Raw genomic sequence first — 27,204 nt, 5'->3', positions numbered from 1 at the left:
TGTTTGTTGGAAGATTTTTAATCACAGTCTCAGTTTCAGTGCTTGTGATTGGTCTGTTTATATTTTCTACTTCTTCCTGGTTCAGTCTTGGAAGGTTGTGTTTTTCTAAGAATTTGTCCATTTCTTCCAGGTTGTCCATTTTATTGGCATATAGTTGCTTGTAGTAATCTCTCATGATCCTTTGTATTTCTGCAGTGTCAGTTGTTACTTCTCCTTTTTCATTTCTAGTTCTGTTGGTTTAAGTCTTCTCCCTTTTTTTCTTGATGAGTCTGGCTAATGGTTTATCAATTTTGTTTATTTTCTCAAAGAAGCAGCTTTTAGTTTTATTGATCTTTGCTATTGTTTCCTTCATTTCTTTTTCATTTATTTCTGATCTGATCTTTATGATTTCTTTCCTTCTGCTAGCTCTGATTTTTTTGTTGTTTTTCTTTCTCTAATTGCTTTAAGTGTAAGGTTAGGTTGTTTATTTGAGATATTTCTTGTTTCTTGAGGTAGGATTGTATTGCTATAAACTTCCCTCTTAGAACGGCTTTTGCTGCATCCCATAGGTTTTGGGTCATTGTGTTTTCATTGTCATATGTTTCTAGGTATTTTTTAATTTCCTCTTTGATCTCTTCAGTGATCTCTTGGTTATTTAATAGCATATTGTTTAAAGTAAGGAAAAATAAGGCTTAAAGTAAGGAAAGCTTTCTTAAGCATACAACCCCAAAGCCTTATAGGAAAGGCTAATAAATCAGGCTATAAACAAGGCAAAATCTCCTCTTTGACAAAATCTAGTTACTTCCAGGTAGCAGAGTGGATATTAGCTTTCTTGTTTGTATCTGTATTGTTTCTTATAATAGACATGTTTGTTTTATAAAAACAAAATCACTATCTTTAAAAAAGGAAATCAAATAATTAAAACAACCAATTATTTTGAAATGTCAAGAATTAAAAGCAACCATATAAAAAATTAACTCAAAATTGGTAATACACCTAAATGAAGAAATGTAGAAATGTAGAAACAGAAGAAAATGTAGGAAAAAATCTTCTTGACCTTGGGTTAGGCAAAGTGTTCCCAGATATGACATCAAAAACACAATCCAAAAGAGGAAATATTGATAAATTGGACCTTATCAAAATTAGAAACTTTTGCTCTTTGAAGGATACTCTTAAAAGAAAAATATCAGCCACAGATTGGCAGAAAATATTTGCAAATCATATACCAGATAAATGGCTTGTACCCAGAATATGAAAAAAATTCTGAAACTCAACAAAAAGAAAACAGCCCAATTGTTTAAATGGCAAAAGTTTTAAATAGACACTTTACCAAATAAGCACATGAAAAATGCTCAACAACACTAGTCATTAGATAAATATAAGTTAAAAATATTGGGACATTCTGGTATACATAGATTGGAATGGATAAAATTAAAAAACAAAAACTGACAATATCAAGTGCTGATGAGGATGTGGAGCAACTGGAACTCTCAGACAGTCCTGGTAGAAAAGCAAAATAATACAGCCTTCTGGAAAACATAGTGTGGCAGTTTCTTTAAAAGTGAAACACACAGTTACCTACGTCCCCAGAATCCCATTTCTTTGTATTTATCTTAGAGAAGTGAAAGCCATTTCTCTACGTACAGAACATTTGTGTACAAAAACCTGTACACAAATGTTTATAGCAACATTTCTTAATTGGTAAAAACTGAAAACAACTCAAATATTCTTCAGCAGATGAATAAACTCTGCTGTATCCACACAATAGAATACCACTCAGCAACAAAAAGCAATGAACTACTGATACACACACCAACTTGGATGAATCTCAAATGCATTTTGCTAAGTGAGAGAACTCGGTCTCAAAATATCGCATACTATATTTTTCCATTTATAAGACATTCTGAAAAAGGCAAAAACATAGAAACAGAAAACAGATAAGTAGTTTCCAGGAGAAGGTGTAGGGGGAGGATCTGAAGACAAAGATGCAGCACATGGGAATTCTCTGGGATGTTGGAATTGTTCTGTATCCTGAGGTGGTGGTTATAAGAATCTACGTACCTATAAAACTCATAGGAAAAAAAGTGAATTTTACATTTGTCAGTTTTAAAATTTAAAAAAAAAATCCCCAGTGATTCAACTTTCCACATTCAAAATGCTATGTGAATGAACAGCTGTATCAACCCAGAAAGTGAGGGAGAGTGTAAAGATCTATAAGGTGCCAAAACTTTATGAAAACATGCGACTGTATCCTTGTGGTGACACTATTTATTCACATAGCTGCATCAGTTTCGTAAGAAAAACAAAATTAAAAGAAGACCACCCAAATAATTACCATTTCAAAAAATATTGAAAACAAGGGCTATTGAGGAGAGTTTCTGCTACTTACCAGTTTTGCCACCCAATTTATTTCTGCCTTTTGTTTTGATCGCATAGTAGTGAGAATATTCTGATGCCAGAGAAATGTAGTGAAGACAGCAACATACTTTACGTTTGCCTTTCAACCTCAGGATAATCTTCAATTAACCTGTTTCAGAAGCCTGAAAGTAAACAGTAGAAAACTTATTTTCCAATAGAGAATCACCAGTTATCTGTTTGCATTCCTTATTGAATAAAGTGTCACAAATGAAGAACTCCAAACTTATCACCTTTTATGAACACAATTTATAAGAAATCCAAATATATTTATATAAATGGCAGAAGAATGAAGAATCTTTATCCTTAGGCTGTAGTTTTTTTTAAATGAGTTAACCTGACAGTGCTCGTTAATACAACAGAAATTGTCAATATATTCAAATTTAATATATACTGCATTCAAGTACGTGTTCTATTCTCAAAATAGTTAAAAATATATTTGAAAATAAAATTAAGAACAAACATCAAAGGAAGCCCTGCAGCACCTGAATTTCTACAGAACACCATTTAAAAACCACCCAGCCACAGCATGGTAAACACCATCTAAGCCAAACATAAGAATGTGGATGATCAATCATTCACTGTAAACCTGTTCCCACTTTATTTACCCAACTGTGGTTTTCAGCTGTTATATAATAGGCATGTAAACTGATTTCCAATCAGTTTAGTTTTTCCAAAGCACTTTGTCTGTAGAATCTAGACATTATCATCTTCATTCATTCATCCAAATATTATTGAAATTTACCATGTACCAGGCACTGCTCTAGGCACTGGGTATGCAAAAACAAGCAAACTCCTTGCCCTCATGCAGCTTATAGTCTAGAGGAGAGGGGCAGGAGAGAAATGAAAGTAATAAGCAGCAGAAGGTGATAAGTTGCTGCTGTAGACTTAATGTTTGCATCCCCCTGAAACCTAACCCCCAATGTGATGGTACTTGGAGGTGGAGACTTTGGGAGGTGATTAAGTCATAATCTCATTAGTGAGATTAGTGCCTTTATAAAAGAGACCCCAAAGAGCTCCCTTGCCTCTTCCACCCTGTGAGAACACAGAGAAGACGGTCATCCATGAACCAGGAAGCAGGCTTTCACTAGACACGAAATCTGCCAACACCCTGATCTCAGACTTACAGTCTCCAGAGCTCTGAGAAATACAGATCTGCTGTCTCTAAGTCCGTGGAACTTTCTTACAGCAGCCCGAGCAGACTAAGACAAGTGCCATGGAAGAAAATAAAGCAGAACAGGGGGGCTAAGGGGTGTTTTACCTTAAAAACGTTGGCCAAGGAAGATCTCACTGAGAAAAGTGACATTTGAGCAAAGACTTAAAGGAGGTGAGGGGTCAAGCCATGCAGATGGTTGGGGTAAGACCATCCCAACAGAGAGCACAGTGTAAGGGCTCAGGGTGGCACTGCCCAGGCACGTGTGAGTGACAGCAAGGAGGCCAGTGTGGCTGGAGCTGGAAGAGACATCCCGGGAGATGTACTCAGAGAGGTGAGGATATTTACGAACCCTGGCTGCCTGGGACCCCCTAACTTCATAGCAGGATCCAACCCCTGTCTCTGCCCCTTTCGCTTGAAGGATCACTGTCTTCCAGTACATTTGGGAGAAACAGCCTTTGCCTCAGGTGCATTCTTGACCGGATACACTGCAGCCTACTTCTCTGCATTCACCAGGCCAACCCACAGCCCTCCATTCACCTTGGCTGTTGGGATTAGCATTCTCTACTGCTTCAATGCTGCTGCCTCCGCCCTGGCCTTACAAGATGACAGTTCCTTGCTCCGAGTGGAGAACAGTCCCCTCCCTTATTCCCTAGCACCAATGACACATGTTGTGTCAGACTTTTCTAAAGGTTTGAAGAAATCATAAGAGGAATCAGTGCAAGAGGAAAATCTGGATATCATTGCATTAAATTCATAGGCCACCAGGCATTGCCCATCCCAGGGAGCTCTTTCCTGGCTGACTCTCTATTAGCCCAAGCTCCTCCACAAATCACCAGCCTTCAAACCCTGCCTTCTCTTCCCCAGACCCAAATTCCTGTCTCTGGGCCACCAAAAGTAGCCCCAGATTTTGCAATATAACAATATCTCATTGAAGGAAAACATCACTTGAATTTATTCTGAGAAGCCCCTTTGTCTTGTCTCAACTCAGTCCAGATGACCCTCTGGACCTTGCCTTTGCCTAACCAGAAGATTTCTGGACGCATTTTCCCTCTGCCAAGATCAAGTCTTTCATCTTGCCTAGAATACAAACACGTCTGCTGGCAACTTTTCTAAAAATGACAACATTTTACTTATATGATGCTTGATACAATTAAAAACTGTTATGTGTCATGGAAAACAGAAAGCAGCAGCCACATTACTAAAATGCTTTAATTTCTCTTAAAGTCAGAAGGAAAGAAGGATTTTTAGGTAGAAAGTGTCTTAATATATAATATTAACATACATGTCTTTATAGCAGTGCATTCATAAAATATAATTTTAAATATGTTTTTTGGAGGATGGGGCTCATGACATTCCTACTGTGACCCTGCAGCCAGTCAGAGCTGCCATGACTTGAACCTGACTGGGCATTGATGCTGAGCAGTAGTGTCTATGCCACTCAGATTTGGTAACAAAATTACAGCAAAACCAATGTGGCCCTTAAACAAAATAGAATGATATTTAATTGCTCGTTGTTAGTGATCAATAAGAAGACAGTAAAGCTATAGTTACTGATTGCATAAATATCTCCCAGTGAGAGAGAAAGTGGGCATCAATCCAATCAAGTTATGAAAAAAACCCAAAGGGAGGAAATTAGCTAGAATTAAACTGACTTCTTTATGACTCTTCTCTAGGCTCTAGGTCCTTGATCCCTAGTCCTTTCTGGAAGCAGGTTAGACATTGACAAATAACTATGTGCACTTAATAATAATAGTAGTGATGGTAGCAGCATTTAATCTGAGGCAAGCTCTATTCTGAATGCTTTGTGTGCAAATTCACTTATTTGTTGCAAGAGTCATGATACTTTCAGTTGCAAGCGATAGAAGTCCAACTCAAGTAAGCTTAATGCACACCCCAAAAATGGGAGGAATGTATTGGCTCATGTAGCTGGGGTAGATTCAGGGAAGCTCAAGGAATCAAGGAAGCAACAGGAGCAAGGAGAGTCTTGGGGGTGGAACCAGGATTCAACACCACCAGGCTCGCTCTCCATCCGCCTCTTTTCTGCTTGTTTCTTCTGGCTTCGCTCTCCTCCTTCAGACAGGCCTATTCCACATGGTGGAGAAAACAGTTATCTGGAATCCCCAACTGTGTATCTGTCTTAGTTTGGGCTCCCTGAAAGCAGACTCCAAGGCAAGAGTTTGGGTGCACTGCTCTATTTGGGAGATGAGCTAAAGAAGCATGATGAGGGAGTGGGGAAGTGAGACAAGGGAGGGGAAGAAGCCCCACAATGGGCGTGTGGATGAGCAGTCACAGCTGGAGCAGGTAGAGCCCAGTTCCACTGGGATGCCTCAGAAGGAATGTGCAGAGAATCCCTCCGGTTGTCCACCTGGAGCAAGGAAGCTGAGGTATTTATCTCCCAGCTCCCCTGTCTCATTGTTTGAGAGTTGCTCTGGGGATGGGAGCTCTCCAGCAGGCCTACCTTGCTCCCCCAGCCAGAGAATGGCCTTATGCAGAGAGACACAAGACCCCAAATTCTGTGTAGGAACTGTCAGCAGGTGACCTCAAGGGTGGACCAATGGGATACACGGGAGCACCTATAACATCCACAACAACTCCTTCCAGCCCCAAGGCCCCCAAAGCAATGTGGAGCTGCTGCTTTTCCAGCTCCAGTTCCAGCAAGCCCTGTGAGGAACCCTGATCTAGCAGGCTTAGGTCACATGCCCAATCATGAGTGGACCAATCATTAGTCCAGGGGAGCAGAGGGCTGCTTCCTAGGAAGGGGAGTAGCTTCAACTGTTGGAATGGGAAAGATTCCCTCGGTCCTTTCCTCTACCCTCTTTAGTTACCCAAACCCATATTCACTACAGAAGGACTTGAGTCGTAAGGAAAAAGGCACTGACAGACACAAAACTGCCTGGTTCTCCAGTTTTCACCAACTTGCTCTCCCTGCAGAAAGAAAACAGTCATTATCAAAAGGCCAATTGTCATTCAGCCTCTTTAGAAAAATTCCCATTAAAGATAAAGCAAATTTTAATTAGATTAAGTATCCAATTACTGTAATTACATTTTTTAAAAATTCACATCATGAAGATGACCCTTTTTAAAAGGGTTACAGGAATAATTAGTGTATTCATATTAACTAAAATGTATTGGATAATATTTATACCCAGAAGACAAAGTACATTACACACATTTCACCTTTGGGGGAAGCTTGCAAATGTTTTGGCAGTGGCATGAATATTTATAGGCAGGAGTGTGCTTTAGCAAGATTATGTGAGCAAGCATTTAAATGCTCACCATTCTTTACCCAGGGGCAAAGTATACAGAAAATGTAGTGCAGAGATTATGGATATGCAAAGTGTGACTTAAGCAGGGAATTTCTATCAGTTTGCTTAATTATTTGGAGCCAAAGACTATTCTCATTGAAGGCAGAAAGGCCCAAGGTATCCAACTGTGACTTCTCTCTGTTCTGTGTCACCAGGGGCAGGGGCCAGCGAGGAATGTTGGTAGCAAAGCAGTAAGGGTATTCTCACCTCGCCACCAGGAAATCTGGGTCCTCATGCCATTCACCTTTACCCACACAGTCCCAGTTGGGTAGAGCTTTAGGGTGAGGAATATGGGCCTTCTAGAGGTTTCCTCCCTGTAGGTTTTCCTCTGAAACCATCTTCCCTTTTCGGATTCCAATTTCCTTTCATTGGACATGCTTTGAGCTGCAGCTCCGGCTGCTGTTTTGGTCTCACACACAATTGCCTTCCAGGCTCCATCACATTTGCTAGCTCACGGAGGGAGGGAGGGAGGGGAAGCGGGTGGTATAATCTCCATTTCACAGGTGAGAAAGCTGGGGCTGCGGAGCTTGGAATAGCCCCCAGAACTACCTTGGGAAAACTCCACAGAACTAGCCTAGTAAGGGAACTCTGCCACCACTGACCCCAGACCTGCGTGGCCTCTGCTCTGCCTTTAGGAAGCTACTGGTGGCCGCCACCAACCGCGGGAGCTTCCGCTTCTGCTACCACCTATGGCGGTCAAAAAAGGCAGCCCAGGCATCGATGTTTCCTCTCACAGATAACTTCCAAACCGAAATCAGGCATGGGTACATCTGACTGGGGAAACAGAGTTATGTATCTGCACCCCAGTGGCCAGGGGAAATATAGTTTGTTGGATTCTACATTGAGAAAGTGAGGTTCTCTCTCAGATGTGTCTAACATCTGACAAAGAAAGGCTATTTAAAAGATTGTGGACAACCACAACCGGCAGATGTTTATCACATCCCCCTTATCCCTGATAGAAATCCCATCCAGCTCTCAAGGCCCTGGTCCAACGTACCGTCTTGGGTGTATCCTGTCCCATCTCCTGCTCGCCTCCTTTAGCTTTTTCATTCTGGGCTTTGAAGTTACAGGCCTTGCTCAGTTTTCTGGATATTTGGGTCTCACTTCCCTGCTCACCACCCTGATTCCTGCCTTTAATAAGGGTCCGTGACTCTACAGTGGAGCTGCTATGCTTCCTTATAGGCTCTTTAAAATTGTTTTCAGAGGCCAAGGTACATCCTCTGGGATGCAGAAGCCTCAATAACAGGAGGAAATACATTTTCGGAAATAGCTAAAGTCACTGTGTTAGAGTTCCCCAGAGAAACAGAAACAACTGGATACTGCTCAGTACGTATTTTACTCTGACTCTATCTCCTCCCCTTGACGTCCCAAGCCTTCTGCTTACCGTGCTTTCTGGATTCAAGATCTGTCATCAGAAAAATGTCAAGTTTGAAAATCACTAATACAAGTCATAGAAGTAAGTAAACAGCCTGTTTGACAGAGGGCTAAAGGTTAGACTATGATCAATGACTATGAATATGACAACTTTACACTGAGTGACTTTCCAGTGTCTCTCATGGACGGACAGTTCGGGGCCCCTAGGCAGTGTCAGTTGGAAGCAGCTGCAGTTAAGTTGCTCTAGCTGCAGTGCCTCGAGGGCCTCATATCAGGGAGCCCCGCCGGTCATCACAAGGCAGAATGGAAATAGATTCCAAGGAGAAGGAGGCAAACAGAGGTCCCCTCTCTTTGGGCCTAAGGCGGAGAGAGCCCCTCTCGACCGCTTACTGCACATCAGAGGAAGGTAGGTTCTCTTCCTTGGATCTTGTGGCCCATGAGCAGTTTGCTTCTGTGCTGAAATTGGGTGTTAAGAAAGCAGAAAGGAGCTAAATCAGGAGAATTGGGAAGGCGATTATCACAGGGATAAGAATGCCAGCAACACAGGAGAAGCTGCTAGGGAGTAATTTACAAGTTCCATGACAGTGGGACTGCAAGTGAAAGGAAAAGAGGTTTGTTCTGAGTGTAGAACCATACAAAATAGAATTAGACCAAATAGTTACTAGTAAGAGCTGGCATTTATTCAGGAAGTTTTGTATAATCATCAAAGGATTTATGTATGTAAAACACTTAGAAGTATGCCTCCGAGTGACTGCTGCTGCCACTGCTACAACTACTCTGAAAACAAACTACAACTCTTAGAAGAGCGTGTCATCTGAGTGCTTATTACACCCTCTGTTCCTGTCACCTTTCATCCTTCCAGTAACTCCTCATGCATTCAAGATTTTAGCACCTGGATCAGTATCTTCTTTTCCACTGCATTTCTGTCCTCATACTTGGGAATTTCAACATAAGGGTGTACCCTAAGTTTCCACTGTGGCCTCTTATCATTTACATGAGCATTCTTGCTAATGTTATCTTCTCCCAGACTTCATTTACTATTGGTGGGCTGATCACTTCCATATTTGTTTCCAGCCCAAATGTCTCTTCTGAGCTTCGGACCCGTATACCCAACTGGACAGCTCTGCATGGACATTCCATGGAACCTCAAACTCAACTCATCAAAATCTGAACTCATCTTTCTCACAGATCTGATTCTTCTGTTCTCAAAATCTTGTTATATGGAATCAATGTCTATCCAGTCACCCGAGTGAGAATTTGGGGGGTGATCTGGGATTCCTCTGCACCTCTTAGACTATCCCATCAGTCTTCACCTTCCTAAGCTGCACCTGCTGTCTGTGAGTCCAGAGCATCTCTGGTTCCAGAAAGTAAAACTGGTGGTTAAGAGAGCAAGTCTTGGAGTAAGCATGCCTGGATTCAAACAATAACTTCCAATGTATATTGTGTAGTTGTTGTCAAGTTACTTAGGCTTTCTGTTCCTTAGTTCTCTCATTTGTAAAGTGGGTACATCATATTTCTTACTTCATAAAGTTGTTAGGAGAATCAATTGTTATGATACGGAAAACACCTGGAACATAGGACGTGCTCAATAACTTTCAGTGCTGTTGATGATACCAATGATGATGATGCCTGAGTGATGCCAGTAGGGGCAACCACCTGGCTGCAGTAATTGAGGAGCCAGATTTGGAGGATATCAACTGCTTCTTGACAGACTTTCAACCAATCCTTCTTTATTCAGTCCCACTCCACATTTCTGCCCTTAAAGGAACTCAGTGCTTCCAACTCCTAGTACTTTATAGGTCCTGAAGGCCGAATTTGTTTGCTGCTTAGAGTCTTTCTTTCTGTAGGCACTTCACTTTTTATGCTCTAAACCTGCACGGCCGGATATGGTAGCCACTAGGCACATGGTTATTAAGCCATTGAAATGTGACTGGTGCTACACATGTGGAAGTGATAATACTTGGGGTGTTTGGGGTTAAATAAGTATATTATTAACTTCACCTGTTTATTTTCACTTTTTAAACGAGGCTACTAGAAAATTTTAAATTCATATGTGACTGGCCTTATATTTCTATTGGATAGCGTTGCATCTTATAAAATTTTGACATTTGTTGTCTGCTGTCATGTTTTCTCCCATTCTCTCTAGTCTTTTAGTTGATACACTCTATCTTTTTATTTTCATTATCGTGAGGTGTCTGGGGAAAGCAAAGATAAGTGGGTGTGCTCCGTCTGCCATGTTTAACTGGAAATTATATCCAAGTTTCTCATAACCTAGTTCCTGCTTACATTGCCTTATCACTTTATGTCCTGTCACCAATCCCATGGCCCAGCTAAAACGAATTACTAATAGTTTTCAGAGCACGTAAGGAAGCTTCGAGTTTACGCCTTTGCTTTCTTGCACCCTTTCCCTGGTATACCCTTCTAACTCCTCCCACCTGTCTGCCTACTCATTCTTCAAATACTCAGATTTCACCCACTCTCGGGAGTTTTCTCCTCATTCCTCCTCCTTCCAGTTGAGCTGCCTGCTCCAGAGTCCATCATTTTTCCTGCATTTTCTTGTTTCTGTAACTATCTACCCCATACGGAAGCCACCTTATTCATCAGATTCTGTAGTGCCATTTCAGGGTCTGATACATAGTAAGAACCGAAAGAATGTTTGTTAAATAAAGCCATAAAGACAGTAACGAAGAACTGTGGGGCTACAGAGGAAGGAGAGGCTGACTAAAACAGTTTCATGAGGGTAGTACTTTTCAGCTGTTCTTCAGAGAAGTTTTTAACAGGTGGAGATGCGTTAGTAATTTTCCAGGCAGAGGTAACACGATAAGCAGAGATTCCCTGAAGGCAAGAAATATGCTGGGGAAATAGCAAATGATCTAGTTTGCACGGAGCGTTGGTAAGACCGGACCACGCAGGGCCTTGAGGTCATAGCAGTTTGACCTTTCTATGAGGATAAAGAGGAGTTTTTGAAAGATCTGAAGCTATGGAAAGCTTAAAACGCATTACAGCTGCGTCGTAGTATCATCACCTTGGTATGCAGATGGACAATGGAGGTGCGGGGCCTGGGTGGGGCCTTAACGAGGAAATTAATGGGCGGTCTGGGGCGGGGAGTGAGCAGTGTGGTGAGCTGGATGGAGAGGAGGGACGACCATTGGTTGTTTCGACGGCAGAACGCCGAGGTGGGCGTGGGGCGTGGAAGGCGTGTCTAGTCGGTACAAATGAGAGGGCGCGGGTACCACTCATTGCACCAGGTGACTGCGCGGGGGGAGCAGGTCAGCCCTCCGCCGCGGAGCCGGAGGCGCCTGGTCACTTGTCCCTCGCGCGGCGCCGTCTGCGCAGCTCTCGGTGGGGTCGAAGGAGGCCGCGGGCTTTGCGGTTCCACTTCTGGTTCCGGTTCCGGTTGGAGCTCACCTGCGGCGAGGGCGGGTGGCCATGGCGTACTCCACCGTGCAGAGGGTGGCCCTGGCCTCGGGGCTCGTCTTGGCTGTGTCGTTGCTTCTGCCCAAGGCCTTTTTGTCCCGCGGAAAGCGGCAGGAGCCACCGCCGCTCACCGAAGGTAAGCGATGCTACAGGGAGGGCGGCTCCGGGGATCTCCGTCCCCGCTAGAGAAGGCGGACCCGGCGGCGTGTGGGAGGTGCCAAGCCCCTGGGTTCTTTTGACACCAGCGGGCAGCTGCCCGAGCGGGTCCCTCCTGACCTTCCACCGCAGGCAGGACCAGGAGCGCACGCAGACAAGCCTGGGCACACTCCCTGGTTGCTGGCAGCCCCTTCCCCTCACTGGCCTAACGCAACTAGTCACCGTCTGCTCAGGTGCTCTGAGTCAGGAGGGCTCCCTCTTGGATTCGCCTCTTCAGGGCTTCCGTACGCTTTCTGTCGTGCATTTGAATGAAATAGTTGGAATTGGTACTGTTAACCTTAATTCATTGTGTACTTTCAGTTTGGTGTTGGGTGCTCACTGCTTCAGGCTTTTTTTGTGCTTTTGTAAATATAACTTGAAGATTTTAATAGTAAGAATTTAAATTGCTGAGATGAACAAAGCTCTGCGTTGCCCTTACCTGCACAAGTATTTGTTAATCTTTTGTTAGTGGCGTGATGTATGTGGTGGTTAAAAATCCACTCTTTGGTTTGCATTCTGGGGCATTATGGGTGAGTGTAACACGACAGGGATGCCAAGGCTGGGAGAAAGAACTGGAACAGTTCTTTGTTGGTCATGAAGTTACTCTAACTCGAGTCATGGTTTTACAGTCTCCACACTTACACTAATATTCAACCTGTTGATTGTTGGACAGCTGCTTTTGAACTGAAACTCGTTTCCCTCTAATTTGTATACACTGGCTGTAACTCCACCCTCTTGTACCTCACAGATAGTAAATACTAGAAATGCAAAGCACCAAGCTCTAGGGATGGAGAGCAGATCGAACTCATAATTGTTTATAGAGTTTGCTTAATAATCTTTGTTTGTGAAACTCTACCTGGGAGAGACTTCTTAAAAACAAAAAAGTACATGGTGTTTTTTTTTCTTCATTCTGTTTTATTACAAAACCCCAAAGGTTTTACTCACTTTGTCTAATGATATTGTCTGCATTGAAGAAGAGTAAATTTGTGATGACCCTAAGCAGTAAAGATTTGTCTAGAATAGTCTCATCACAGTGAATTTTCATTATGCTGAATTATCTTGAATAAGTTCTATTCACTGTGAGTGGGAGACACTCTTCTGAATGTTGTATAGAGAGGCGTTTAGACATGGCTTTTTCTCTTAACGCAGGTGGTAATAATCAATGTTCTCATCTTAGAATCTATGCACTTTCTGTTCTCTTCATTCTTGAAGTGTTCTTTCCTCAGCTTCCTTCTCATTGCTCATGTTTCAGCTCAAATGTGATCTCCTCAGAGAGACTTTCCCTGATGACCCTAGCTAAAATAACTTTTTTTTTTTTTTTTTTTTTTTTTGGCCACACTGCGTGGCTTGCGGGATCTTAGTTCCCAGACCAGGGGAACCTGGGATTGAACCCCAGGCCACTGCAGTGAAAGCACTGAGTCCTATCCACTGGACCATTAAGGAACTTCTGACACTACTGTTTCTTTTCACTGTTCCTCCCTTGTCTCCGCATCCCCTCCCTTCCCTAATTAGCAACTGTTTGAACCTGCTAGTTGGAACTCTGGGAAGGTCATGGAGGCTGAATGAAGCCGATTTTCTGTAATCGAGTAATGAGGGACACAGAATTTTATGCCCAGGAGCCCCACAGTGTCCTGCTCAGTATCAAGTCTTTCCAGGTATTTCAGTAGTTCAAAGAAACTAAGAAGCCAAGCTTAGAGAAGATTTAGTTTGGCAGATGCAGAAGAAAACTTGAATACGAAAAGTGCCTAGAAGTGGGGAGGATAATGAGGGGCTTTAAAAATAATTACATTTTCTAGAGGTTAATGCCAAAGCGAAGGAAATAAAAGGTTAGAAGCCGGACACAATAACATGCAATTAACCAAGTTCACATTCTATTTATGAATTCATCTAGTTTATGCCTCTTTGTTATTCCTGTGCTAGAAAACCCCAAGTTCCATCTTCACCACACCCCACATGACTTACACAACATTTCAGGTCTGAAGACAAAATATACCTCCTCTGGGAAGTCGTTCCTGGCCACCTCCTGACCCCAGGTGCCCCACACATGTGCTGCACTTAACTGCATCCTATCATATACAAGGCCCTAGACTGTAAATGTTGGTGACTGAGAGACCCTTGAGGGTAAGGACAGTACAGGAAGAGAGGAGGGAGAAGGGAGAGATTAAGAGATGATTCTTAGAAAGAACCGCTGGGTGAACATAGGAGATGAAGGAGTCACTGCAAAGTTGCACCGTCTGTCGTTTGAACAGGCACAAATATTAATGCAAGTTCATGTGCCCGACGAAGCGTCGGCGTTTGGGGCAGAGAAAGGTTTATCGCGAGGCCATGCAAGGAGACAAGGTGGCTCATGTCCTAAAAAGCCTCCTGCTCCTGAAATAACTCTTCACACTCCCCTCATTCCCTATTTCATCATGTTTTATTTTCTCTGTTGAAGGCATTACTCTATGATACGACATCTTCTTAATTATTTACTCTTTTTTTTGTCTCCACCTTCTAGAATGTAAGCTCCTGAGGGCAGGCACTTTGTCTTGTTTACTATTATTTCTTCAGCAGTTGGCATATAATGGACAATCAATAAATACTTTTAAATGAATAAGATTATGAAGATACTAATATTGTGAGTTCTCTTTTTGCATTAATTAACCAAAGTAGTATAATCTAGGCAAAAACCTACCTTGAATGATGTATTCCAGTAACTGAAATTTGCTAACTAAAATCCCTGCCCTGGTACACTGACATTTTAAAAACAGTGAATCCTAACCATTATTGGGTTATATACCCCTTTGAGAATCTGATGAAAGTTATGGATTTTTTTCCCAGGAAGAATGCACATGCTTTTTATACATACATTCAGAATTTGAGAATCAACTCAGAGAATCCACAGAACCCAGACACCCCTGTTTTGAATAAAGGGACAGCCCTGATTATTTGAAAATTCCTAAAATTCGTGCCATTATATCAGTAGCTTCCATTTCTGCCCATTGGCATATATGTGGAACAAGCACAGTCCCTTTTCCATGTAACAACTGTTAGGATAGTCTTTTAGCAAATATTTATGATGTACACTTTTACATAGTTTACACACAACGTATAAATATTGTTAATTCCGTGAAAAAATGAGCCAAATCCCTGCCTTGAATCCACAGTTTAGTAGAGGGAAACAGACATTAAATAAGTGCAAAAAAGTGTCAATTACAGGTACTCAAATCCTTGCAGGGAAGTGGGGAGACACATGTTAGAATGGTCAGTTTTTTTGTATTCTTTTTTTTTTTTTTTGCGGTACACGGGCCTCTCACTGTTGTGGCCTCTCCCGTTGCGGAGCACAGGCTCTGGACACTCAGGCTCAGTGGCCACGGCTCACGGGCCCAGCCGCTCCGCGGCATGTGGGATCTTCCCAGACCAGGGCACGAACCCGTGTCCCCTGCATCAGCAGGCGGACTCTCAACCACTGCGCCACCAGGGAAGCCCAGAATGGTCAGTTTTATTGGTGGCTCAAGAAAGGTGTCATGGAGAAGGAGAGCCTTTTTTTTTTTTTTTTTGGTAATAGCTTTCTTAAGATATAAATCACATACTGTGCAATTCATCCATTTAAAGTGTGTAGCTGAATGGTTTTTAGCATGGTCACAGAGTTGTGCAACCATTAGCACAATCAATTTTTAGAACATTTCATTATTTTCACCCCCCCAAAACCCATACTATTTAGCCATCACCCTTCAACACTCCCCAACCCCTTCAGCCCTAGGCAACCATTAATCTACTGTCTGTCTTTGTAGATTTGCCTGTTATGGGCATTTCATATAAATGGAATCATACAATATGTGATCTTTTGTGACTGGTTTCTTTCACATAGCATGTTTTCAGGGTTCATCCATGTTGTAGCATTTATCAGTACTTCATTCCTTTTTTTTTTTTTTTTTTTTTTTAGCGGTACACGGGCCTCTCACTGTTGTGGCCTCTCCCGTTGCGGAGCACAGGCTCCGGACGCGCAGGCTCAGCGGCCATGGCTCACGGGCCCAGCCGCTCCGCGGCATGTGGGATCTTCCCGGACCGGGGCACGAACCCGCGTCCCCTGCATCGGCAGGCGGGCTCTCAACCACTGCGCCACCAGGGAAGCCCGAGTACTTCATTACTTTTTATGGCTGAATAATATTCCATTGTGTGGAATATTCCATCCACATTTTATTCATTCATCAGTTGAAGGGCATTTTGGGTTTTGATTATTAAGAATAACACTGCTGTTAACATCTGTGTACAGATTTCTGTATGGATACATGCTTTGGTTTCTCTTGGGTATATGCATTTGGGAAATGTAAGCATTTTAGTGTAGCTGGAACTAAGAGTGGAATCTCTGGCTCATATGATTACTCTATGAGCAGTTTTGAGGAACTGCTAGATTGTTTTCCAAAGTGGCTGCATCATTTTACATTCCCACCATTAGTGTGAGGGTTCCACTTTCTCCATATCCTCACCGACATTTGTTATTGCTTGCCTTTTTGATTATAGCCATCCTAATGGGTGTGAAGTGGTATCTTACTGTGATTTTTTTTTTTGTATTTCCATGATGACTAACAACACTGACATCTTTTATAGACTATTTGTGTATCTTCTTTGGAGAAGTGTGTATTCAGACTTTTGCACATCTTTAAATTGGGTTTCTTATTGTTGTAAGAGTTCTTTATGTATTTTAGGTACAAGTTCATTATCAGATACATGATTTGCAAATATTTTCTTCCACTTAGTAAGTTGTCTTCACTTTCTCGATGGTGTCCTTTTAAGAAAAGTTTTAATTTTGATGAAGTCTGACTTATTTTCTTCTCTTCTGCTCTTGGTGTCATATCTAAAAACATAATTGCCAGATCCAAGGTCATAAAGATTTATGCCCATGTTTCAAGTTTTATAGTATTTAGTCTTATATTTAAGTCTTTGATCCATTTTGAGTTAATTTTTATACATGGTGTGAGGTAGAAGTCCAACTTCATGTGGATATACATTTATCCCAGCATTATTTTTGAAAACACTATTCTGTTTACATTGAATTGTTTTGACACCCTTGTTGAAATTCAATTGACTGTAAGTGTGAGAGTTTATTTCTGGACTCTCAATTCTGTTCCATTGATACAAATATCATATACACCCACCCTTATGCCAGTACCACACTGTCTTGATTACTGTAACTTTGTAGTTTTGAGGTCATGAAGCATTAAATCTTCCAACTGTGTTCTTTTTTCAAGATTAATTTCTGAGTCTTGTGGCCCAGCATTTCCATACACATTTTAGGATCAGCTTATCAGTTTCTGCAGAAGCTAGCTGGGATTTTTGATTGTGTGGAATCTGTAGACCAATTTGGAGAGTATTGCCATCTTAACAATATTAAGTCTTTCAATCTATGAACATAGGATTTCTTTTTATTTATTTAGGTCTTTAATTGATTTCAAAGAACTTTGTAGTTTTCGGTATACAAGTCTTATTTTGTTAAATATATTCCTTAGTATTTTATTCTTTTTGATGTTATTGTAAATTGAATTATTTTATTAATTTTATTTTCAAATTGTTCACTATTTTTTAGAAACACAGTTTTTGTGTATTAATATTGTATTCTGCAAACTTGCTGAATTGTTTATTAGCTCCAATACATGATCTTGTTCTCTGCGAACAGAGATTGTTTTACTTCTTTCCAATCTACATGCCTTTTCTTTCTTTCTTTCTTTTTTGCCTAACTGCCTGGGCTAGAACCTCTAGTACAATGTTGAATAGAAGCAGTGAAGAGGGAACATCCTTGATTGTTCCTTAATCTTAAGAAAGCTTTCATACTATTAAGGGTAATGCTAGCTGTGGATTTTTTTAAAGATGCCCTTTGAGGGAGTTCCCTTCTATTCCTAGTTTGTTGAGTATTTTTGTTATGAAGGGGTGTTGAATTTTGTCAAATGCTTTTTCTGTGTCTAGTGAAGCGATAATGGGATTTTTGTCCTACATTCTGTGGATATGATGCATTACATAATTGATTCTGGGGTGTTAAACCAACCTTGCATTCCTTGGCTAAATTGAGGAGGTAATTCTAAAGTGTTTTTATTAGCCAGATTAAGAAGAACATTCCAGGCAGAGGGAACACAGAGCAAAAACAACACCCAGAGCCTTGAAATAGCTTTAGAGTTGTAAGAGATGAGACTTGGGGCCAAATTGTAAAGATTTTTTTTTCTGCCATGCTTAAGGAGTTTGGATAGTATTCTAAAGGTAGAGGAGGCCATTGTAAGTTTATGAGTAGAAGAGAAACATACAGTCTGAAAGGACACCTTGGCAACAGTATTAAGTCTGTATCGTGAGGATTTTTTCAGGGACAATATTGTTGCTGTAGTCCAGTTGAGACATGAGCATCATTAAGCGAGTGTCTTTGGGCTCATCAGTTAGGATTCTCATGATAAGTCACAGGAAATTCAGCTGAACTGTCTTAAGTCAAAAAGAGAATGTATTGATTAGTCCAAATGAAAAGACCCTGTGTTAGAATTGGCCTCCTGTGTGGTTTGATCTAGAGATTCACAATCTGATTTTCTGTGTCCTTTTCACTTCTGGGTTCCTTCTCAAGTTGACTCTGTCTGTTGACTTCTCAGGGTAGCAAAAATAGTTGCAACAGTTCCAGATATCACCTCCTCACACTTAATTGTCCAGAGAAAGAATGTTTCTGTTCTTTTGAACTCTTCCTTCACTCCCATCTTACTCTTATCCCCTCCCCCTCCTCCCACACCTATTCTTTCCCAATAGTTCCAGCTAACACATCCTCCCATCTTACTAGCTTGAGTTAAGCTATTTGCAGTGCTGTGGGTAGAAAGAATATGCTGATTGACCACTGTGGAGTTGAGAGTGATTCCCAAAGGGAAATAGGGGTACAGGAAGAAGAAGGAGTAAATGGAGCAGGGGAGGCATCAACGTTGGATAGGAGGGAAGAAAACAATTTTAAGAGACATTTTTAAATAGACGTGGAGCGTGAGAGAGAGGGAGGCATCTTGAATTATTCTCAGTTTATTGGCTTAGGTGAATACATAGATGGTAACACCCTTTACCAAAATAGTAATGAAGCAAAGTAGATTAAAGGGGAAAGATGATGAGTTCAGGAATTTGCAGACTAGTGTCACGTCCCCTTCTTCCATCTTTTTTCCTAAGTTGACATCCCTAGCTGCCTCATCCATTCCTCATATGACATAGTTGCAAGTATCTAAACATAGCCCTCTTAGATAGCAAACAATAGCAAGTGTAAGCCAGTTAGCTCATGGAAGAGCAACCCCCCCACCCCCCTTTTTAAAATTCTTTACTTCTATTAATGCATCTTGGGGATTGCTTTAGATTTTTGGCATTTTACTTGCTGACCTTGCTGTATATTAGAATCTTAAATTTTTTTTTTTTAAATAGGAGCTACTCGTCTAGGTTTTGTCCATTTTGTACATTCACTTGATGTTTTGGAACCAAATATAGCAGTTTCTAGCCTTTCCTGTTGCATTTTATCTATTGGTCCAGAATTCTAGCCTCTTGACATTTTTTCAGAATATTTATCGTTCCATTCAGTGTATTTGTTTTACCATCGCTCTCAGCTATATGCCATTCTTGATTTTTTTAAAAAAACTTCTTTGTTAGACATTTTCAAACATAAGCAAAAGTCGAGAGAGTAGTAAGATGAATGCACATCACCCTGCTTCATCATCTTGTATCATGTATATCCCCACTTACTTTTCCCCCCATAACACTCAATTATTTTGAAGCAAATCCCGGGCATTGGGTCATTTCATCCGTAAATAATTTTGTATACATCTCTAAAAAATAAGAATTCTTCTTAAAATAGCCGCAATATCATTATCACACCTAAAAAATCAATAATTCCTTAATGTCATTAAATATCCAGTCGGCATTCAGATGTCTCTGACTGCCTCATAATTTCTTTTCACAATTTCACCCTTGCTTTTAATTAGCGTGTCTTCTTGATCATTCAAATTATTTTTTTAAATCTATCAGTCATTTGAAACTGCTCTTCAGGTCACCCCAGTCTATTCATTGAAACCGTTTGTGTAGAGTCATTAAACCAGTTGGTCATTTGATTGCTTTACTCCATCTTATTCTGTCTGTTTTAGGCTGTGGTCCACCTTCTTCCTCCCTTCTCCCTTCAGTCTGTTCTCAACATAGCATCCATACTGATCCTTTTAAAGCATAAGTTTCTCCCTCCATAAAACCCTCCAGTGGCTTCCTGACTCAGATGAAAAGACAAAGTCTGTACATGACCTACTTAATCCTCTTCCCCATTTCCTTCTCCTTTTCCTTTCTTTCTCATTTTGCTTTGACCATGCTGGCCTCTCACTGTTGCTTGAACATGCCAGGTGTGCTCCCACCTCAGGGCCTTTGCATTTGTTGTTTCCCCTGCCTAAAATGCTCTCCCTTGGATAGCCATGTGCCTTTCCTTTATCTTCTTTAGGTCTTCATCTCCTGAGCCTTCTCTGGATACTCCAGCTAAAATCTTTATTTCCCCCCAACACATCCTATCCTCTTTGCCTGCTTCACTTTTTCTCTTTAGTATTTATCATTACCTTGTGTATTATCTTTTCCCATTTAGAAAGGAGGTTCCATGAGGGTAAGGATTTTTGTTTGTTTTGTTCACTGCTGTATCTCCAACTTTAGACCAGGCCTGCACATTGTAGAAAATCAATATTCATGAATAAAGGAATTAGTGAATTGGGCAAATTAATGAATGCTGGCTCCCAGGGATCATGGTTTCCTCTATTAGCATTTATAAGCCATTACTTTATTATTACTATTATTATTACTGTTATTTATGGTTACATAAATTATTGTGCATCCATATGATAGACTATTATGAATCTAGTAAATTATATTCATGAGGGGTTGGAGTTTTTTTTGTTTTTTGTCTGTTTTGGTGGGCAGTTTTCTTTTTCTTTGAAATCAAAGGGGAAAAAATACCAGTTTGTCTGGGATCACTGTGGATTTATAAACAGGGTAGACAATACAAATACAGTATTAATTATACCTAAACTTGAAATCTGATACTGTGTACCATACCTATTTTTTTTGAGGGACTTTCTTTTTTTTAATTGTAGTTGGTTTACAATGCTGTGTTAATTTCTGCTGTATAGCAAAGTGATTCAGTTATACATACATATACATTCTTTTTCGTATTCTTTTCCGTTATGGTGTATCACAGGAGATTGAATATAGTTCCCTGTACTATACAGTAGGACCTTGTTGTTTATCCATTCTGTATATACTAGTTTGCATCTGCTAACCCCACACTCCCACTCCATCGCTCCCGCAACACGCCCCCCCAACAACCACAAGTCTGTTCTCTCTATCTGTGAGTCTATTTCTGTTTTGTAGATAAGTTCATTTGTGTCCTATTTTTTAGATTCCACATATAAGTGATATCATTGGTATTTGTCTTTCTTTCTGACTTACTTCACTCAGTATGACAATCTCTAGGTCCATCCATGTTGCTACAAATGGCACTATTTCATTCTGTTTTATGGCTGGGTAATATTCCATTCTATATATGTACCACATCTTTTTTTTTTTTTTTTTCTTTTTTGTGGTGTACCACATCTTCTTTATCCATTCATCCGTTGATGGACATTTAGGTTGTTTCCATGTCTTGGCTACTGTGAATAGTGCTGCTATGAACATAGGGGTGCATGTATCTTTTTTGGATTATAATTTTGTCTGGATATGTGCCCAGGAGTGGGATTTCTGGATCATATGGTAATTGTATTTTTAGTTTTCTGAGGAACTTCCATACTGTTTTCCATAGTGGCTACACCAACTTACATTCCCACCAACAGTGTAGGAGGGTTCCCTTTTCTCCACATCCTCTCCAGCATTTATTTGTATACTTTTTTTTTTTTTTTTTTTTGCGTTATGTGGGCCTCTCACTGTCGTGGCCTCTCTCGTTGCGGAGCACAGGCTCCGGACATGCTGGCTCAGCGGCCATGGCTTATGGGCCTAGCCGCTCTGCGGCATGTGGGATCTTCCTGGACCAGGGCACGAACCCGTGTCCCCTGCATCGGCAGGTGGACTCTCAACCACTGCGCCACCAGGGAAGCCCTATTTGTATACTTTTTAATGACGGCCATTCTGACCAGTGTGAGGTGGTACCTCATTGTACTTTTGATTTGCATTTCTCTAATAATTAGCGATGTTAAGTATCTTTTCATGTGCCTGTTGGCCATTTGTATGTCTTCTTTGGAGAAATGTCTAGGTCTTTGCCCATTTTTCAGTTGGGTTGTTTGCTTTTTTGTTTAAGTTGTATGAGCTGTTTGTATATTTTGGAAATTAAGCCTTTGTCAGTAGAATCATTTGCAGATATTTTCTCCCATTCTGTAGGTTGTCTTTTTGTTTTGTTTATGGTTTCCTTTGATGTGCAAAAGCTTGTAAATTTGATTAGGTCCCATTTGTTTATTTTTGTTTTTATTTATATTGCCTTAGGAGACTGACCTAAGAAAACAATGGTACTATTTATGTCAGAGAATGTTTTGCCTGTGATCTTTTTTAGGAGCTTTATGGTGTCATGTCTTATGTTTAAGTCTTTAGCCATTTTGAGTTTATTTTTGTGTATGGTGAAAGCTGTCCAACTTTCCCAACACCACTTGCTGAAGAAACTGTCTTTTCCCTGTTGTATATTCTTGCCTCCTTTATCGAAGATTAATTGACCATATGTGTATGGGTTTATTTCTGGGCTCTCTGTTCTGTTCCATTGATCCATATGTCTGTTTTTGTGCCGGTATCATGCTGTTTTGATTACTTTAGCTTTGTAGTATTGTCTGAAGTCTGGGAGGCATATGCCTCCTTCTTTGTTCTTTTTCTTTGAGATTGCTTTGGCAATTCTGGGTCCTTTATGGACCCAGGATTTAGGATTATTTATAAATAAATAAATTTTAGGATTATTCTAGTTCTGTGAAAAATGTCATGGATAATTTGATAGGGATAGCGTTAAATCTGTAGATTGCTTTGGGTAGTGTGCTCATTTTAACAATATTCTTCCAATCCAAGAGCATGGGATATCTTTCTATTTCTTTGAGTCTTCTTCAATTTCTTTTATTAATGTTTTATAATTTTTAGCATACAACTCTCACCTCATTGGTTCGGTTTGTTCTTAAGTATTTTATTTTGGGGCGTGTGATTTTGAAAGGTATTGTTTTTTTACATTCCCTTTCTGATATTTCATTGTTAGTGTAAAGAAATGCAACCAATTTCTGTATGTTAATCTTATATCCTGCTACCTTGATGAATTCATTTATCAGTTCTAGTAGTTTTTGTGTGGAGTCCTTAGGGTTTTCTATGTATATAGTATCATGTCATCTGCATATAATGACAATTTTACCTCTTCCCTTCATTTGGATACCTTTTATTTCTTTTTCTTGTCTGAATTGATGTGGGTAGAACTTCCAATATCATGTTGAATAGAAGTGGTAAGAGTGGGCATCCTTGTCTTGTTCCAGAATTTAGTGGGAAGGCTTTCAGCTTTTCACCATTGAGTATTACATTGGCTGTGGGTTTGTCATAAATAGCTTTTATGTTGAGATATGTTCTCTCTATACCCACTTTGGTAAGAGCTTTTATCATGAATGGATGTTAAATTTTGTGAAATGCTTCTTTTGCATCTACAGAGATGACCATGTGGTTTTTTGTGTTTTCTTGTTTATGTGGTGTACCACATTGATTGATTTGCGTGTGTTGAACAATCCTTGTGAACTTGGGATGTATCCCACTTGGTTGTGGCATATGATTTTTTTTATGTGTTGTTGAATTTGGCTTGCTAATATTTTGTTGAGAATTTTTGCATCTATATTTATCAAAGATATTGGCCTGTAATTTTCTTTTTTGGTGGTGTCTTTGTTTGGTTTGGGTATCAGGGTGATGGTGGCTTCATAGAATGTCTTTGGGAATGTTCCTTCCTCTTCAGTTTTTTGGAAGGGTTTGAGAAGGATCAGTATAAGTTCCTCTTTGTATGTTTGGTAAAATTCGCCTGTGAAGCCATCTGGTCCTATAATTTTGTTTGTAGGGAGTTTTAAGATTACAAATTCTATTTCACTTCTAGTGATTGGTCTGTTCAAATTAGCTGTTTCTTCTTGATTCAGTTTTGGTGGGCTATATGTTTCTAGAAACTTGTCCATTTCTTCTAGGTTATCAAATTTGTTGGCATATAATTGTTCATAGTATTCCCTTTGGTTTCCTGTATTTCTGCAGGTATCGGTTGTTAGGTCTCCTTTTTCAATTCTTATTTTGTTTATTTTGTTCTTGGTGAGCCTGGCCAGAGGTTTGTCAATTTGTTTACCCTTTCAAAGAACCAGCTCTTGATTTTATTGATTTTTCTTTCTGTTGTTTTTTTTTTAATTTAGTTTATTTTCGGCTGCGTTGGGTCTTCGTGCTGCACGTGGGCTTTCTCTAGTTGCAGCGAGTGGGGGCTACTCTTTGTTGCAGTGCACGGGCTTCTCATTGTGGTGGCTTCTCTTGTTGTGGATCATGGGCTCTAGGCACACGGACTTCAGTAGTTGTGGCTCATGAGCTCAGTAGTTGTGGCTTACGGGCTCTGGAGCACAGGCTCAGTAGTTGTGGTACACAGGCTTAGTTGTTCTGCTGCATGTGGGATCTTCCCAGACCAGCGCTCAAACCCTGGTGTCCCCTGCATTGGCAGGCTGATTCTTAACCACCTTGCCACCAGGGAAGCCCTCTATTGTTTTTTAGTCTCTATTTTATTAATTTCCTCTCTGATCTTTATTGTTTTCTTCCTTCTGCTGACTCTAGGGTTTTTTTGTTTTTTTTTTGACTCTAGGTTTTGTTTGTTCTTTTTCTGATTCTCTTAAGTGGTAGGTTAGGTTGTTTATTTGAAGTTTTTATTGCTTTTCGAGGAAGGCTTGTATCACTATGAACTTCCCTCTAAGAACTGCTTTTGCTGCATTGCATAAATTTTGTATGGTTGTGTTTTCATTGTCATTTGTCTCAAGGTATTTTTAAATTTCCTGTTTGATTTCATCATTGACCCATTGTTTGGTTTTTTAGTAGCGTGTTGTTTAGCCTCCATGTAATTGCTTTTTTCTCATTTCTTTTTTCTGTGGTTGATTTCTAGTTTCATGCCATTGTGGTCAGAAAAGATGCTTTTGATAATTTCTATACTCTTAAATTTGTTGAGGCTTGTTTTGTGTCCTAGTATGTGATCAGTCCTAAAGAATGTTCCATGTGCACTTGAAAAGAATGTGTATTCTGGTTCTTTGGATGTAATTTCCTGAAAATGTGAACTGTTCTATTGTATCATCTAGGATCTCTGTTGCCTTATTGATTTTTCTGTCTAGAAGATCTGTCCAGAGAAGATCTGTCCATTGATGTGAGTGGGGTGTTAAAGTCTCATACTATTATTGTATTCCTGTCATTTTCTCCCTTTATGTCTGTTAGTATTTGTTTTATGTATTTGGATGCTCCTATATTAGGTGCATATATGTTGATGAGCATAAAATCCTCTTCTTGTATTGATCCTTTTATCATTATATAGTGTTCTTTATCTTTCTTTATGGCCTTTGTTTTAAGTCTATTTTGTCTGATATGAGTATTGTGACCCCCGCTTTCTTGTCATTTCCATTTATGTGAAATATCTTTTTCTGTCCCCTCACTTTCAGTCTGTGTGTGTCCTTTGCCCTAAAGTGGGTCTCTTGTAGGCAGCATCTTGTAGGCTTTTGTTTTTTAATCTAATCTGCCACTCTGTCTTTTTATTGGAGTATTTAGTCCATTGACGTTTAAGGTAATTATTGATAGATATGTATTTATTGCCATTTTAAACATTATTTTCCTGTTGATTTTATATTTCTTCTTTGTCCCTTTTTCTTGTTGTTTTTCCTTTTGTGGTTTGATGATTTTCTTTTGTATTATACTTATGTTCTTTTTGGTTTTTGTGAGTCTATTTTATGTTTTTGATTTGTGGTAACCCTGTTTTTCAAGTATGTTAACCCCATTGCATATCTACTTGCCTTAGACTAGTAGTCACATAGGCTCAAACACATTCAAGGAAATTTTAAAAATCTATGTTTGCTTACTCTTCTCCATCACATTTTATGATTTTGGTGTCCTCTTTTACATCTTCATGTTCATTGTTTTGCTGTTCATTGTGGTTATCATCACTTTCACAGAAATTTTTTGATTTTTTTTTTTTAAACTGTGTACTGGTTTATTTAGGTGATTTGCTTTCCAATTGTGATTTTCTCTTTTCTATATATTCTTCTATTTAGAGAAGATCTTTCAATATTTCCTTTTAGGGGATAGTTTTAGTATTGCTGTATTCTTTTAGTTTTGGCTTGTCTGAAAAATTCTTTGTCTCTCCTTCTATTCTAAATGATAATCTTGCTTAGTAGAGTACCTTAGGTTGCAGATTTTTCCCTTTCAGGACTTTGACTATATCTTGCCACTCCCTTCTGGCCTGCAGCATTTCTGTAGAGAAATCAGCTGATGGCCTTATGGGGGAACCTATGTAATTAACTCTTTGTTTTTCTCTTGCTGCCTTTAGAATCCTCTCTTTAACTTTTGCCATTTTTATTATAATATGTCTTGGTGTAGGTCTGTTTGGGTTTACCTGTTTGGGACCCTCTGTGCTTTCTGTATCTGGATATCTGTTTCCTTCTTTAGGTTTGGGAATTTTTCAGCCATAATCTCTTTTAATACATTTTGGATCTCCTTTTCTCTTTCTTCTCCTCATGAAGAGTTCCAAATAATATGGGAAAATTGTATACTATAAATGAAAAGTAAAGATGTATTCACTGTATGTATTCACTAGGAAGAAGTAGGTCAACATCTTAACAGTGGTTATTTCTGGGTCATGGAAACATGGGTGGTTGTTATTTATACTTTTCTCTACTTTCTCAATTTTCTATAGGTATGCGGGTTTTTTTTCTTATATAACCAGAAAAAAAGTTTCTTCCCTTCCATGTCCACTCCATCAAAAAAAAAAAAAAAGGAAGAATCCTTTTTAGAATTGAGTCCAAGAAGCGTTCACTTCTCTATAGTTGAAAAGTCCACTATCCACCTTTTGCTTTTTGCAAACTGGAACAATAATTATGTCTCCATTCGTTCAAGATTTCTCTTTTTATCAATATAATTTCTTAAAACTTTCTTCAGTTCAGTGACCTTATGTGCAAGTTTTACCAGTTTTCCTGGTAGAAATTACTTAGTGAACAGACTTGATCTTACCCTCCTCACCCATCTGGAACTTTTTTTCCCTCTAGGATTGTTAATTCTCTCCCATTTAACCCCAAATTGATACCCTTTGATAGAGAATATGGAAGCAAAATAGAGGTTGAGAAATTCTGCTTTCTCAGCATTACATTTTATCATCAA

General features: G+C 39.9%; 1 protein-coding gene across 9 annotated transcripts in view; it reads left to right on the top strand.

Annotated features, from left to right (window-relative positions):
* Positions 1-11,468: 11,468 nt before the first annotated feature.
* RIC3 (RIC3 acetylcholine receptor chaperone) overlaps positions 11,469-27,204 on the top strand; it is a 52,580-nt gene continuing 36,844 nt past the window's right edge. For 3 of the 9 annotated variants that reach the window (XR_012333446.1, XM_033862490.2, XM_019948408.3), the window contains exon 1: positions 11,482-11,782. Coding sequence is in view for 7 of the 9 variants with exons in the window: in XM_033862490.2 (XP_033718381.1) it covers positions 11,659-11,782 (124 nt within the window). In the remaining 2 variants the exon portion in view is untranslated. Of the gene's footprint in view, positions 11,783-27,204 lie in introns of all 9 variants that reach the window. The other 6 variants (XM_033862493.2, XM_073808571.1, XM_073808570.1 and 3 more) reach the window with 5 other exon arrangements.

The sequence above is a fragment of the Tursiops truncatus genome, chromosome 8 (genome assembly GCF_011762595.2).
Source record: "Tursiops truncatus isolate mTurTru1 chromosome 8, mTurTru1.mat.Y, whole genome shotgun sequence".
Lineage (NCBI taxonomy): Eukaryota > Metazoa > Chordata > Mammalia > Artiodactyla > Delphinidae > Tursiops > Tursiops truncatus.
The sequence above is the reverse complement of the archived record's forward strand: the minus strand, read 5'-3'. Positions and strand labels throughout refer to the sequence as shown.